The sequence below is a fragment of the Lutra lutra genome, chromosome 1 (assembly GCF_902655055.1).
Source record: "Lutra lutra chromosome 1, mLutLut1.2, whole genome shotgun sequence".
NCBI classification, from domain to species: Eukaryota; Metazoa; Chordata; class Mammalia; order Carnivora; family Mustelidae; genus Lutra; species Lutra lutra.
This window is the reverse complement of record NC_062278.1, coordinates 188,231,157-188,248,214: the sequence shown is the minus strand read 5'-3', so window position 1 is coordinate 188,248,214 and position 17,058 is coordinate 188,231,157. Positions and strand designations below refer to the sequence as shown.

Genomic DNA, 17,058 nt, shown 5'->3' with positions numbered 1-17,058 from the left:
CTCATTAGAGTTATAAACCAACACACTCATTTAATTGTGATTATAATTCAATAGCTGAACTTTTATGGTACAATGAACAAATTAATAGCTAAAGATAATTTTGCTCTTAAAAATATCACATAAGACTTATGCTTTAATGAACCAAATACACAGAATGTATTTTATGATGATTCCTTCAAAAAAGCTCAAGAATTTTCCTTTCTCTTGATAATTAAAAAGAAAACTTCTGATTTGATGAGGTTTTACAAATACATTCTAGGAAAAGTTTTTTGCACCCTTATTGTCTGCATCAGACTGCAGTCTGTGACTGACAATTTACCAAAGGTTTGGATGAAAGTAGTATTACAGCCTGACTTTTAACCAATTCTTTGGCTGAATTTCCTTTTTAAATACGAAATAATCAGGTCACTTGTGAATACTAGTTTGAAAAGCAAACCATGACTCTGAAGAACTTATACTCAACTTCCCTCCCTTTTGTTTCTTGGATTTAATTAATAGCCACTCGATGCAGCATGAATTCTGACGAATTTCTACTTAGGTGGAAACTACGTATAGGTCACTCTGATAAAAATAAATTACTAGCGGGGCGCCTGGGTGGCTCAGGGGGTTAAAGCCTCTGCCTTCGGCTTAGGTCATGATCTCGGGGTCCTGGGATCCGTCGGGCTCTCTGCTCGGCAGGGGAGCCTGCTTCCCTTCCCCCCTCTCTCTCTGCCTGCCTCTCTGCCTACTTGTGATCTCTGTTAAATAAATAAATAAGATCTTTTAAAAAAAACTTACTAGTTTAAGAGAAAAAAGGTAAAATAGCAGTCTGGCATATAAAAATCAACACACACTGCACTGAGAGAGACACAAGTTCAAATCCCAGCTCCAGTAATGGGATGCCTATGGAAGAGTCACATTAATTTTTAATCCTCTATAAAATGGAGACAATAACTCCACACTTTTGGGATACAAGTAATACAAGTAATAGGAAAGAATATATATAAAAGCTTATCACAGTATGTGTCCTATGAGTTCAAAACAGTTTTCTTCCACTTCACTTCTTCTCTATATAAAGTACTAATGATTTTATAGTCAAACAGAATTTTTAAAATATTTATGAATAAAAGGTATTTTGCTTACAAATAACCTACCACAGATATTTATCTGGTGGTCACTTGTACAAACCATGAAATATATTATTTTCAATGGTTTCCTAAACATTACTATTCGTCGGTCCTAACCTGAAATTTAAAAAAATAACAAAAAACAAAAAATAGACAAATAGATTGAAATCCATACCTTTTCTGGATTACTCCCTTTTTTTTAGAGCTATCATCTAGTTTGAATTTTTTTTAAAAATTTTTAATTTATTCATTTGAGAGAGCGCATGCGAGGGAGCAAGAGCACCAGCAGGGAGAGGGGGAAGCAGACTCCCCAAGGAGTAAGGAGCCTGACATGGGGCTTGATCCCAGGCCCCTGAGATCATGACCTGAGCTGAAGGCAGATGCTTAATGGACTGAGCCACCTAGTTGCCCCTACTTTAAGTGTTTTTAATTGAAAATGGAGAATTTATTAGACAAATACATGGGCCTCCACCAGCAATGCCACAAGACTCATGGAAGAAGATCAGGACTGTCTTTCATTAGTTCAAGTGCAATTGGTGACGATTATAATTTTAAGCAAAGCCTTAATTTTTGTATGAAGTTTTATTTTTTTTTTGTTTTTACTTTCAATGTCCATTATCTTATTTGATTTTCAGAAGGATAAGAAATAATAATATAATCATAGCTAATGCTTTTGTACCTCTTACCATCTGCCAAGCCTTGTTGTAGAAACATTAATTATTCCCAGAACAATTTTCTAAGGTAGGTACTATTATTATTGTCCCCATTTTGTAATTCCAGTATAGCTAACATACAGTGTTATATTAGTTTCAGGTGTAAAATACAGTGACTTGACAGTTCTATACATTACTCAGTGCTCATCACAGTGAGCAGACTCTCAATCCCCTTCACCTATTTCATGTATCACCACCCACACACACACATACACTGACCTCCCCTCTGGCAACCACCAGTTTGTCCTCTGTATTTAAGTGTCTATTTTGTTTGTCCCCTTTTTGTTGTTATTTGTTTTCTATCTTAAATTCCACATATGAGTGATATCATACGGTATTTGTCTGACTTATTTTACGTAGCATGATACACTCTAGATCCATTCATGTTGCTGCAAATGGTAAGATTTCATTCATTTTTATGACTGAGTCATATTTCACAGTGTGCGTGTGTGTGTGTGTGTGTACAGACCACTTCTTAATCCACTCATTTATAGATGGGTACTTGGGTTGCTTCCATATATCTTGATTATCATGAATAAATAGCAATGAATGTAAGGGTGCATATATATTTTTGAATTAGTGCTTTCATTTTCTTTGGGTAAATAAATATCCAGTAATGAAATTCCTGGGTCATATGATAATTCTATTTTTAATATTTTGAATAACCTCCATACTGTTTTCCGTGGTGGCTGCACCAGCTTACACTCCCACCAACAGTGCACAGGGGTTTTTTTCCACATCCTTACAAACATTTCTCATGTTTTTTATTTTAGCCATTCTGACAAGTATGAAGTGATATCTCCTTGGGGTTTTGATTTGTTTCCCTGATGAAGAATATGTTTAACATCTTTTCATGTGCCTGTTGGCCATCTGTATGTCTTCTTTGGGAAAATACCTATTCATGTCTTCTGCCCATTATTAATTGGTATTGAGCTGTATAAGTACTTTATATATTTTGGATATTAACCCCTCATCAGATATATCATTTACAAATATCTTCTCCCATTCATTGGTTCTCTTTTTGTTTTGTTGATGGTTTCTCTTGCTGTATAAAAGCTTTTCATTTTGATGTAGTCCCAATAGTTTATTTTGGCTTTTGTTTCCCTTGCTTCAACAGACATATCTAGAAAAATGTTGCTACAGCCAGTATCAGAGAAATTACTTCATGGGCTCTTTTTTAGGATTTTTATGATTTCAGGTATCACATTTAGATTTTTAATCCATTTCAAGCTTATTTTGGTGTAAGGTATAAGACTGTGGTCAAGTTTCATTCTTTTGCATAGAAGTTATATGGTTTTCCCAACATCATTTGTTGAAGAAACTGTCTTCCCATTGCATTTTCTTACCTCATTTGTCATAAATTGACTGTATAATCATGGGTTTCTGTTCCATCGATCTGTGTATTTATTTTTGTGCAAGTGCCATATTGTTTTGTTTACTATAGCTTTGGGTTATATCTGGAAATCTGGGATTGTGATACTTCCAGTTTTGTTCTTTTTCAAGATTGCTTTGACTATTTAAGGACTTTTGTTTCTCCATACAAATTTTAGGAATATTTGTTAGAGTTCCGTGAAAAATGCTGTTGGTATTTTAATAGGAATTGCGTTATATCTGTAGATTGCTTTGGGTATATGGACATTTTAAGAATATTTGTTGTCCCTGAACAGACATTTCTGCAAAGAAGACATCCAGATGGCCAACAGACACATGAAAAAGTGCTCCATATCACTCGGCATCAGGGAAATACAAATCAAAACCACCATGAGATATCACCTCACACCAGTCAGAATGGCTAAAATGAACAAGTCAGGAAATGACAGATGCTGGCGAGGATGCGGAGAAAGGGGAACCCTCCTACACTGTTGGTGGGAATGCAAGCTGGTGCAACCACTCTGGAAAACAGCATGGAGGTTCCTCAAAATGTTGAAAATAGAACTACCCTATGACCCAGCAATTGCACTACTGGGTATTTACCCTAAAGATACAAACGTAGTGATCCAAAGGGGCACGTGCACCCGAATGTTTATAGCAGCAATGTCTACAATAGCCAAACTATGGAAAGAACCTAGATGTCCATCTACAGACGAATGGATAAAGAAGATGTGGTATATATACACAATGGAATACTATGCAGCCATCAAAAGAAATGAAATCTTGCCATTTGCGACGACGTGGATGGAACTAGAGGGGATCATGCTTAGCGAAATAAGTCAATCGGAGAAAGACAACTATCATATGATCTCCCTGATATGAGGGAGAGGAGATGCAACATGGGGGGTTGAGGGGGTAGGAGAAGAGTAAATGAAACAAGATGGGATTGGGAGGGAGACAAACCATAAGTGACTCTTAATCTCACAAAACAAACTGAGGGTTGATGGGGGGAGGGGGTTGGGAGAGGGGGGTGGGGTTATGGATATTGGGGAGGGTATGTGCTATGGTGAGTGCTGTGAAGTGTGTAAACCTGGCGATTCGCAGACCTGTACCCCTGGGGATAAAAATATATGTTTATAAAGCTTTAAAAAAAAAAAAAGAAAAAGAAAAAAGAAAGGATGAATACCCAAGTTTTGTAGCAACATGGACGGGACTGGAAGAGATTATGCTGAGTGAAATAAGTCAAGCAGAGAGAGTCAATTATCATATGGTTTCACTTATTTGTGGAGCATAACAAATAGCATGGAGGACAAGGGGAGATGGAGAGGAGAACGGAGTTGAGGGAAATTGGAAGGGGAGGTGAACCATGAGAGACTATGGACTCTGAAAAACCATCTGAGAATTTTGAAGGGGTGGGGGGTGGGAGGTTGGGGGCACCAGGTGGTGGGTATTGTAGAGGGCACGGATTGCATGGAGCACTGGGTGTGGTGCAAAAATAATGAATACTGTTATGCTGAAAAAATAAAAAATTAAAAAAAAAATGTTGGAAACATATAAATATAAACATATAAATCAATAAAATACATGACAGTAAAAAAAATAATGAATACTGTTATGCTGAAAAAATAAAAAATTTAAAAAAAAGCATAATAGAAAATCAATAAATGATGGTTTTATTCCCCTCAACATTATTCAGAGTAAAATAAAAAAAAAAAAAAGAATATTTGTTGTCCCAATTCATGAACATGGAATGAATATATCTTTTTCCATTTATTTGTATCATCTTCAACTTCATTCAACAATGTTTTGTAGTTTTATTTTTTTAAAGATTTTATTCATTTATTTGACAGAGAGAGAGATCACAAGTAGGCAGAGAGTCAGGCAGAGAGAGAAGGGGAAGCAGGCTCCCCGCTGAGCAGAGAGCCCGATGCGGGGCTCGATCCCAGGACACTGAGATCATGACCTAAGCCGAAGGCAGCGGCTTAATCCACTGAGCCACCCAGGTGCCCCAATGTTTTGTAGTTTTTTTTGAGTACAGTACCTTTCACCTTGTTGGTTAAATTCATTCCTAGGTATTTTACTATTTGGTGCAATTATAAATGAAATTATTTTCTTAATTTCTCTTTCTGCCATTTCATTATCAGTGTATAGGAATGCAATGGATTTCTCTATATGATTTCATGTCCTGCTACTTTACTGAATTCCTTTATCGGTTCTAGCAGTTTTTTGGTGGAGTCGTATTTGGGTTTTCTATGTGTAGTATCATGTCATCTGCAAATAGTGAAAGTTTTACTTCTTCCCTTCCAATCTGGATTTCCTTTCTTTTTGCCTCATTACTGTGGCTAGGACTTCCAGTACTCTGTTGAATAAAACTGGTGAGAGGACATCCTTGTCTTGTTCCTGATCTTATAGGTAAAGCTCTCAATCTTCCACCACTGAGTATGCTATTAGCTATGGGTTTTTCAGAGATGATCCTATAATGTTGAGATATGTTCCCTCTAAATCTAGTCTGTTGAGGGTTTTTATCATAAATGGATGTTGTACTTTGTCAAAGTACAAAGTACTTTTTCTACATCTATTGAAATGATCTTAAGGTTTTTATCCTTTCTCTTATTGATGTGATGTATCATACTATTTAATTTACAAATATTGAACTACTCTTCTGTCCCAGGAATAAATCCCACCTGATCATGGTGAATGATCTTTTTAATATATTATTGAATTTGGTTTTCTGGTATTTTATTGACGATTTTTGCATCTATGTTCATCAGCGATATTAGCCTGTAATTTGTTTTTTTTTTTTTTTTGGTGATATCTTCATCTGTTTTTTGTGTCAAGGTAGTGCTGGGCCTCACAGAATAAATTTGGAAACCTTCCTTCCCTTTCTAACTTTTGGAATAGTTTGAGACAAATAGGTATTAACGATTATTTAAAGGTTTGACAGGATTTACCTGGGAAGCCCTCTGGTCCTAAACATTTTTTTGTTGAGTGTTCTTCCTGGATTGCCTGAGAAGAGGACCTATATCTTATTAATGTCAGGGACTGCTCTGTTTTGTGCCTGACATTGAATGCATACACAAACACCAGTCACTTCACTGTACAAGACAGTTATCATTTTTACCACTCTTTTGGATTAAAAACAAAACAAAAACCAAACTCAAAGGCTTAGCCCAGGTCTGAGGCCAGGATATGGCAGGTCCAGAATTTGAACACAGTCCCCTTTGTGAAGCACCATACTGTGCCCACCTTGGCTTGCAACTTGGTTGTACTTGCACAGAGCAGATCACCCAATTTACCCAAAGGTAAATTTGTATTCACTGATGGCCCACAACATGCTAGACAGCATACAAGACACTGGGGGGTGAAATGTGCTAAGAAAGATAAGGTCCGTGGAACTTCCATTACATGTATCCCAGTCCTAACCACGTGATACCCCACCCTCTACCACCAAACATACATACATTCACAAGCTTTTACTATCAAATTAATAGGAACTTATCGAATACCAGCTTTCAAGCATTTTCAGCTCCCTAAAAAGCAGGTGCATTCATTATACTCCAATGCAGAGGCTTCTGTTCCTACCCAGGATTTTACCTCAGCATAAGCAAGAAAGGCCCTGGAAAAACAAGGGAGTGTCGGTGGATGGATGTTTCTAAATAAAATAAGAAGGCGCTTCCCCTGAGGCCTGGCATGGTGACGCAAACCAACTCCAGGGCTGACGTATTCAACTGCAGGACAGGAGTGTCTGAGACCACGGCCAAAGTAAATTAATGAAATGAATGCAAAGCTGCTGCTACAGTCTTTTGTCCAATTTAATTAATAGTTTGCATAAATAATCATATTCATTTGTTATTGTTGTTCTTGCTGGTGGTTTTTTTTGTTTTTTTCTTTTTCTTTTTTTGGTTACCTTGTCCTTCTGGAGTTTCACCAAAGGGATTCACTTCCACTTGAGTTGCATCAATTTTCAGGAAGAGATTGTACAGCTTCTTAATTTGATCTGCAGCCTAAATGGGATCAAGTATAATAAAATTACACCAAAGCAGTAAAAGAACATTTATTTTGCTGGATTAATGAAACCTTAAAAATAACAAGTCATGTCTTTATGTTCAGGAAGGTTTTCTGAAGGGAAAAAGAGAAAAGCACAATTATTTTAATTTCCACTGCTATTCATTAGAAGGAACTGCTCAACTTTCCTCCAGACACCAGGAAAGACCATTATCAGGAAAACAAAAATATTTTCAGTCTGGTCTAAAAACGTTAATCTTTTTGTAAATCATCATGTCCCTATTAGCTGAGTTACGCTGCAGTATGAGCCACAATCATTAATACAAACAAGCTCCATTTAAGTAAAAGGCAAACACGATTGTGAGAGTTTATAATGACCATGTTTTCCTTATTATGCTAGAATAAAACAGTGATTACATTCATCAGTCCAAACCTGTAATCTGGAAATGACAATTATGGAGTATCTAATGAAAACTGTGGCAAGCCAGGAAGATGAAAGTCCTACATGGTAGAGTTAGGGAACGGCACAGTTCAAACTAGTTTGTCCTGAAGGCATAAACCATAAAGAACAACAATATCCAGAGTCTCCCTGATGTTATGCCCTGACTTCATTTTTCCTGCTGCTTGAAATTCACTCATTCATTCATTCTCTTCAACCAACTTTTATGAATGGCATCCGTCACAGCACGCTGGCATTGTTTGAAGTGAGGCAAGGGGAAGTCATCATGAATGGGGGCTTGACAGGACCCTGGAAGGCTCACACCTAGACAGAACTCAGCCTGTGCTGCAACTCAGTACTGCTATGCATCCATGGCTCAGTGCTGGGCATGAGTTTCATTCTCAGCTCCACCTTCTGGTCTAGCCATCATTCTCCCTTGGCAATATTTTCGCTCATTGTTCCAGCCCTGCATCTTTGCCCTCAGATCCATTTCCGGCTTTTCCCCATTCCTACTCTGGGTATCAGGGGAGCTGATACTTGTAGACCGAGTTTCCAAGGCTTCTGGGCTGGATGGCTTCCAGCTCAGTCAGCCAACTGGAAGCAGTGGTAGGAGATGAGAGGTGGGAGAAAGGGAAAAGCTAGGGTCCTTCCACCCCTCTCTTTCTGCCTTTCAGAAGCATTCTCTCCTCTGGCTTTAGCAACCACTAGAGACCCACCAGGGGTTCTATCTTCTGTATCCCATGGTGCAGTAACCACTGCCTCACTTTGCTTTGCCAGCATGCAGGGAGCAACAACTTCTTGTTACGCTTTCGCTCTACCTTGCCTCTCGGTCCACCCCAAAATTTCTCAACCCTGAAATTTCGCACCATCTAACCAATTCCCTAGAACAAAGTCCCACTGTGGTGAACACTGAGCTTTCTTTGTTCCAGTATTGACTGAAGAACTCCTGGAAATGAAATTCATGTTGTCTTCACTTATTTTATGTATATTTATAAACTTTCCTAAATCCTAGTTTGAATCCAGGTCTCTACAGATAGAGAAACATACAAAATGGGTAAGATTGAATATTTTTTTAATATTGATTTTTTCTGCCTAGATAATATATGTCCATGATATATTATATCCCAAGGTATGCAAGGGTCTCCCTCTAAACCTTCCTCGGGCTCCCCGGCCACACAGCTCCCCGCGGCTCATCCTGCAGCAGCCATCATTCATACATACATACATACACACACACACACATCATACTCACTGATTCAATGACAGGTATATGCATAGTCTCCATTTGCCTTTTTAAAAAAAAACAAACTTTGCTCTATACCTTATTTCTTTACTTAAATGATTTTTTAAAGATTTTATTTATTAATCTGACAGAGATCACAAGTAGGCAGAGAGAGATGGGGAAGCAGGCTCCCTGCTGAGCAGGGGACCCCCCCCCCCATGCAGGGCTCAATCCCAGGACCCTGAGATCATGACCTGAGCCGAATGCAGAGGCTTTAACCCACTGAGCCACCCAGGTGCCCCTATTTCTTTACTTATATGATTTTATAAAGCCTTCATTGGCAACACAAATAGAGTGATCTTATTCTTATAAGTGACCACATAATACCTTACGTGAATATATCATAATTCATTCAGCCTGTCTCTTAAACAATAGCCATTTGGTTTCCAATCCTTTGACATTACTTAAAATGCAGCCTTTTCTGTCTCTGTATGTGTGTTATACATGTGATTGAAAATCTGTAGGATAAATTACCCAGAGTGGAGCAAAAAAGGAGTGTGGAAATTTTAAATAATAAAAAATCATTTTATTATTCTTGGTAGAAGCTCTCCCTAGTCTCCCAGCCCGCAACTCAGTCTCAGAGAAATTGTTTTTCTATGCACAAGCATCAGCTATCTCAATCTCTGCCAGTATGCCAGGTAAGAGTGGGTATCTCATATAGATCTTTGATTGGAACTGCTCTTACTATGAATGAATTTGAGCTTTATTCAATATTCTTTATTAAGAGACATTTGTATTTCCTTTCCTCCGAATTTTGCCCATTTCTCTGTTGCGATTTTAGTCTTCTTTCTCATTGAGTTATAAGAAGCATTTTTACACGTCGAAGTTAGCTCTTCATCTCATATAAATTGCAAATATTTTTCTCCTTTAACATTTGCCTTTCATCCATGTGTCTGTTAATTCTGCCACATGGAATCTGGTAATAATAATGTCACTCTTTTCTTTCACGGCTTCTAGCTTTAGGTCAGACTTTAAGAAGGCTGATCCCACCCTGAGAGTGGAAAAACAATTTTCCAATTTTTCCAAATGCTCTAAGATTTCTCTTATTACATGTTTACTTTTTTTTTTTTATCCAAATGTATTTTATTTGAGCTAGTGTAAAGCTGATAAGTCACTCACTGCAAAATAGGTTTGTATTTTTAGGGATTTTCTAGGCCATGGATACGAGCTTGCAACGTAAGCCACATGAAAGAGACACACTGTCTGTCCTGGGCATGGGGGCACCAACCGGACCTCTATAGCCTCTGCACGGAGTCAACAATAAATATTGGCTCATTCAATGATTAATAGTAAGGAGAAACCCTAAAATGGAAAAAAAATTCTGGGTGCATGCATATACAAGATATTATCCCAGCTACTTTAAAATTTTCTTCTTTTTTAAAATACACGTACTATGAAATACAGGATCTCAATCTTTTTTTTAAGTGTACACTTTGGCAGTCTCCAATCTATTCACAGCGTCACCAGAAAAACTCCAGAATGTTTTCATCCTGCAAAGCTGAAACGCTATACCCATCAAATAACAACTCTCCATGCTCCCCTCCCCTGATCTGACAGCCACCATTCTACTTTCTGTCACTAGGCCTCTGATGAGTCTAGGGACCTCACAGAAATGGAATCATGCATTTACTTATCTTTTTGTAACTGGCTAATTTCACTTAGCATATTGCCCTCAAGCCTCATCCACACCTTGTCAGAACTTCCCTTTTTTTCAAGGCTGAACAACCTTCCACTGCACGTACATACCACACTTGGTTTATCTATTCATTTGTCAGTGGATACCTGGGTCACTTCAAAACTGAAGCCTATATCAACCAAGCTTACCATGAGACCTGAATTTTCTAAACATGAATGCCATTTTAATTGTGCACTAACACAGCATTTGGCTTATATTCACCGTTATAACTATTTATTACCATACAAAGACAGACTCCAAACACTTTTTTGAGCAGGACTGAAGCATGATTAGATTTGTGTTATAAGATCTCTAAGGGAAATGTGTCATAAAATCGGTGTTGTACCATCTATTTATTTTTATTTTTTTAAATCTTCTTTTAAAATAAATTTATTTATTTATTTGACAGACAGAGATCACAAGTAGGCAGAGAGGCAGGCAGAGAGAGAGGAGGAAGCAGGCTCCCCGCTGAACAGAGATCCCAATGCGGGGCTCGATCTCAGGACTCTGGGATCATGACCTGAGCTGAAGGCAGAGGCTTTAGCCCTCTGAGCCACCCAGGTGCCCCTGTGTTGTACCATCTAAAAGGGAGAACAAGCCCAGCTTGGAGACTGAACGTGCCTTATTCCAGAGGCCATCCAGTGAATGGCTATAAAGGCTATGCAGGGAAAATGTGTCAGTCTGAGCAGGTATAATAATAGAAAATGGCAGGCCCTGGGGCAAGCTGAGGTTAGCTCCCCAGCTTTCTAAACATGTTCAGATTTTTAAAATAAATTAAACACAAGTCAAAGAAAACATTCTGCTGTTTACCTTATAGTCAGCCAGCTTCCTACTGCCACCTACTTCCTCAGTTCAAAACCACACTATACAGAAAATTTATTTTCTTTTCTTTTGCCACCAATTAATGTTATTTTAAGGTTGTTTGTTAAGCAATTAAAAAAATTAAGATGCCTAAAATCAACTATCCTTTGAGCCATATGCACAAAACCCTGACAAATTTACAAGTACCTTCAAAAACGTTTTAGCAGGTTAAAAATTTTAGAAATATTTTTGTTTTATTTCAGGAACTAATATCATCAACACTCACACAGTTTTTAAAGCCAACCAGGGGGACAAACCGTTCTCAGACACACTAGTGAATTGTTTATTAACAGCACCCATCAAATCTTTTCATCAGCTTAAATACTAAATAAAGATGCATATTGGCGGGACGCCTGGGTGGCTCAGTTGGTTAAGCAGCTGCCTTCGGCTCAGGTCATGATCCCAGCGTCCTGGGATCGAGTCCCACATTGGGCTCCTTGCTTGGCAGGGAGCCTGCTTCTCCCTCTGCCTCTGCCTGCCACTCTGTCTGCCTGTGCTCACTCTCGCTTCTCTCTCTATGACAAATAAATAAATAAAATCTTTAAAAAAAAAAAAAAGATGCATATTGGCAATTCATGGTGTCTGTGTTTTCAGAAATTAATAATATAGAGTACAACTAAGACACACTTGAGAAATCTGTGAATTTTTAGTCATTTTCAGCTTCCCTGTGGCTTTAGTCTTTTCAACCAATTCTTGCTGAAATGAATTTTGTCAGGAACACATACTTGGTAGTTTTTGTGCAAGGTGGTATTTTTTGTTGTTTTTATTAAGTCTAATGTGGATATCTTGTGTTTCACAGACAACAGGCATGAGTTACAGGAAAGATATTAATAACTTTACAAAATGATCATGTTATAAGTTGTTCATCCCTAAGAGCTCTGCCTCCAGATGCCTAAACCATGTCCTCGATGAGAATTAAATGACTTTCAAGATCACACTGAATCTGAAGGGGTTCAAAGATACCATTTCTTGATCAAAGGATCAGTAATTGTTGCTCATTTAAATGTCTTCTCTTCTGGGGAGCTTCCTTTGCTTCCCGGACACTGGCTTTCTGGAACATGTCGCTGACCCCTGTGGCTTGAGAATGCTTCCCAAAGCAGAGGTTCCCAATGTACCACTCCAGCACACATATATTCTTTCTACTGTGCAAATATAATCAGCTTCCAGGTGAACAAATTGCAACACACCTACAACAGATCATCCTTGCTGTCCTTCACACTCCCTCTCCCTGTCATTGCTGCCAGCAGCTGACCGCTGTTCTGTGAGCCCCTGGAGAACAATGGCTATTTCTCATCATCTCTGTTTCCCAGGGTCCAGCAGAGTCAGCAGCACCCAGGCAGCGCTTACTCCAACTTTGCTGAGCAAATGAAGATTTAAAGCCTTTCATGTAGTGGGTGACAAACCAGGGGGATGGGGGGGGGGGGAGAAATGAATGAAAAAATGTCTTTCCTCGATACATTCAGTTAAAAATACAATGACATTATAGTTCCTAATGAGCCCTGAGAACTTGCATGTTCATCGTCCTTCCACAGGTAATTCATTTAAAACCTAGAGTGTTTGGGCTACTGAGGAAACATGATTCAAGCATTTAAGAGCTATAACTCTTAAAGTTCTTTTACTACAGCAGAGGGAAGAAAGTATCTTCAGGCATACCTAATACCGTTAGTGCCTTTTCTAGAATTCTCTGTTGTGTTCACCTCCGGGGCTGTCAAGCCATGGTGTCGGGGGATTTGCCCACTGCAGACTTTTTGTCCTGCCCTTAAAGCTCCCCATCACCAGCTCCCTAGGAGACTGTGCAAAGCGGACATCCAGGATGTACTGTTGCACTTTTTCATGCATACGACAAATGTTTCTAGGGCACCTAATGCATCTGCCAAGCACTTTGCTGCCAACGCAGCAGTGAGCAAGGCTGACAAAATCCCTTCTGTGGTGTAGGTAAGGATCTGCAAAGATGAATACAAATAAGTAGAGAAACAGAGATGTGCAGAGGCATATGGAGGAGCAGAGTGGGGCGATGAGGCACTTTCTGGAGCTGACTGCAGAGCAGCGTGGCTAGAACATGGTGACCATATGGCAGAGTGGTCTGAGGGACCACCACCCCTACACAAGACACCCCACAATAAATGTCCAGTGAGCAGCTGAGCTAGTTAGTGACCTCATTCTCAGGGGGTGAATCCAACCCTGCAGCCCATCCTCAAGAATCTACCATAACCTCCTTTCAGCAGGTCACTAACTTGGCATCTCCTTGACAGTCTGGGAATGACAGTTCATTCCTCTACCTGTCCACCGAGTCTTGGCTCTCTCTCCTACTAAGTTTTGGTTCCAGACGTTCCTGACCCTTCCACCATCTTCAACTTTTTGCTTTCCAAGGGAGTCTTTCCTCCCAGGTTCAAGTAAGTGCTATCCTAATTTAAACACACATATTTGTGAAAGTCTCTGCTTTACCCTTGTATGACTTGCCTTATTGCCACCCTTAAGTTTTGAGAGATATAATAATCAAAAGAAAAACTAAAGACAGAAAGAGAAGAGTGTGAAATCTGTTCTTTTTATTTTTTTAAGATTTTATTTATTTATTTGACAGAGAGAGACATAGTAAGAGAGGAAACACAAGCAAGGGGAGTGGAAGAGGGAGAAGCAGGCTTTCAGCTGAGCCAGGATCCCATGCAGGGTTCCATCCCAGGACCCTGGGATTATGACCTGAGCCGAAGGCAGATGCTTAATGACTGAGCCACCCAATGCCCCTGAAATCTGTTCTTTTAGAGGAATGTTGCCCAAATAAATTAAAGGAAATGCTCTGTAACCATCTGGAGCCCCAGGGAAACATATACACACTCACACGTACACACTGTGACACATACATGCTCTCTCTCACATATACATACACAGGACCTAGGGTTACTAAGGTGGTTTCTCTTAGTCATGTAGGAGTTAAAAACAGCCAGTATACAGTGGAAAAAAGACAGTCTCATCAATAAATGGTGCTGGGAAAATTGGACAGCTATATGTAGAAGAATGAAACTCAACCATTCTCTTAACTGTACACAAAGATAAACTCGAAATGGATAAAAGACCTCAACGTGAGATGGGAATCCATCAGAATCATAGAGGAGAACATAGACAGTAGCCTCTTCAATATCAGCCACAGCAACTTCTTTCAAGATATGTCTCCGAAGGCAAAAGAAACAAAAGCGAAAATGAACTTTTGGGACTTCATCAAGATCAAAAGCTTCTGCACAGCAAAGGAAACAGTCAACAAAACAAAGAGGCAACCCACAGAATGGAAGAAGATATTTGCAAATGACAGTACAGACTAAAGGCTGATATCCAGGATCTATAAAAAACTCCTCAAACTCAACACACACAAAAGAGATAATCATGTCAAAAAATGGGCAGAAGACATGAACAGACACTTCTCCAATGAGGACATACAAATGGCTATCAGACACATGAAAAAATGTTCATCATCACTAGCCATCAGGGAGATTCAAATTAAAACCACTTTGAGATACCACCTTATACCAGTTAGAATGGCCAAAATTAGCAAGACAGGAAACAACACGTGTTAGAGAGGATGTGGAGAAAGGGGAATCCTCTTACACTGTTGGTGGGAATGCAAGTTGGTGCAGCCAATTTGGAGAACAGTGTGGAGATTCCTCAAGAAATTAAAAATAGAGCTTCCCTATGACCCTGCAATTGCACTACTGGGTATTTACCCCAAAGATACAGATGTAGCGAAAAGAAGGGCCATCTGTACTCCAATGTTCATAGCAGCAATGGCCAAACTGTGGAAAGAACCAAGATACGCTTCAATAGACGAATGGATAAACAAGACATGGTCCATATATACAATGGAGTATTATGCCTCCATCAGAAAGGATGAATACCCAACTTTTGTATCAACATGGACAGGACTGGAAGAGATTATGCTGAGTGAAATAAGTCAAGCAGAGAGAGTCAATTATCATATGGTTTCACTTATTTGTGGAGCCTAACAAATAACACGGAGGATATGGGGAGATGGAGAGGAGAAGGGAGTTGAGGGACATTGGAGGGGGAGATGAACCATGAGACACTATGGACTCTGAAAAACAATCTGAGGATTTTGAAGGGGTGGGGGGTGGGAGGTTGGGGGAGCCTGGTGGTGGGTATTATGGAGGGCACGTACTGGAGCACTGGGTGTGGTGCATAAACAATGAATTCTGTTACACTGAAAAGAAATTTTAAAAAAATGTCAAGGGCAGGAGTGAGAGATAAGTATAAACAGATTTGAAAAATACTCAGATCTATTCAGAAAAATGATGTCATTCATATGATGATGGGAGGACCAATGTCAGTTATTCAAACCAGCAAGTTTATAAATATGCACGATAATAAAAGCACATGTCTTATTTGTAAAAAATAAATCAATAAATAAAAATAAAAACAGCCAGTAAGTTCTGATTTAATTGTGAGACAAAGAAGCTTGTTTATGTAAACATACAATCAGGCTCCGTGGGCTGGACCAAGGGCAATGCAGGACTTTGATCCTCAAGAAAAATTCTCTCACTCAACAGCTCTGAGGACAATTTTTCTGTCTTTGAAGCCAAGGGGTATAATTATTAAATTGGCATAATTTAAGCTGTTTTCAGTGAAATATCACTTTCAGACCATTAATATTCATCTCAAATCCCATTAGCTATGAAAGAATAGCAATTAGTTAAGTAATGTGTATTATTAGTAACAACAACAGCTGACCTTTCTGGAGTACTGAATAAGCACTTCCCCACATCAGCGTGCTCAATCCTGACAATATGCCCCGTTTCACAGATGATGACACTAATGTTTAGATAGGCAGAGTCACGCATCCTGGGAGGCAGAGCTTGATTCAAACTCAGGTCTGCCTGACTCGACAGCCCGTGTGTCTAAGCCTCCATGGCCTGGTCTAATTCCTGGGCTGCACTAACCCCGCAGTTAGTGTGTGAGACTGACACACACAGCAAAATGCACGTGTCTGTGTGCAACACTCACCCGTGCCCACATACCCACATACACAGGAACACATCTCAGCAGCATCCTGTTCTGGCATACAAGGGAAATAGTGTTCTTTGTCATAAACAATGGGGGCACAGCTGTCAAACAATAAATCATCCTGTGTCCTGGGAGTCACAGATATCAGAGAAAAGGAAGCAAGGTAGTAAATGCTTTCTGAAACAAGTCATTCACAGTGGCCTCCACATACTCAGGTACCTGGTTTTTCAAAGGCCCAAGGAAGCCTAGATTTTCTGCCATCCGCTGAGCTTGGCTGTCCTTTACCCCTTCCATAATGTCAACTTGCTCCTAGTAAAAATGAATCAAAGAACGAAAATTCAGACAGGCAAATGAAAAGATTCACAACCTTGAAGGAAAATGCTTAGTATTTATTTGCAAAATGAGTAATTAAAGTGTGGCACCTTTCCAAAGATCTCTGAGCAGGGCTACCGCAGCTGCCTATAGGGTATGTTTTAATTAGCAGACCATCTAAAAAACAGCCTTTCCAAAAACTATATAATTCTTCAGGGTGGCATGCTGACAAGACAATCGGATGCCAGTTTTCACTTTTAATTACTATACAGATGGCACTGACGAAT

General features: G+C 39.3%; 1 protein-coding gene across 1 annotated transcript in view; it reads right to left on the bottom strand.

The window, feature by feature from the left end:
- Positions 1-17,058, bottom strand: part of SUCLG2 (succinate-CoA ligase GDP-forming subunit beta) — a 289,573-nt gene that overhangs the window by 126,605 nt on the left and 145,910 nt on the right. Inside the window, exons 6-7 of the mRNA XM_047747177.1 lie at positions 16,679-16,768; positions 7,098-7,194 (exon numbers count right to left, since the gene is read on the bottom strand). Of these exons, the coding sequence (XP_047603133.1) occupies positions 7,098-7,194; positions 16,679-16,768 (187 nt within the window). The remainder of the gene's footprint in view (positions 1-7,097; positions 7,195-16,678; positions 16,769-17,058) is intronic.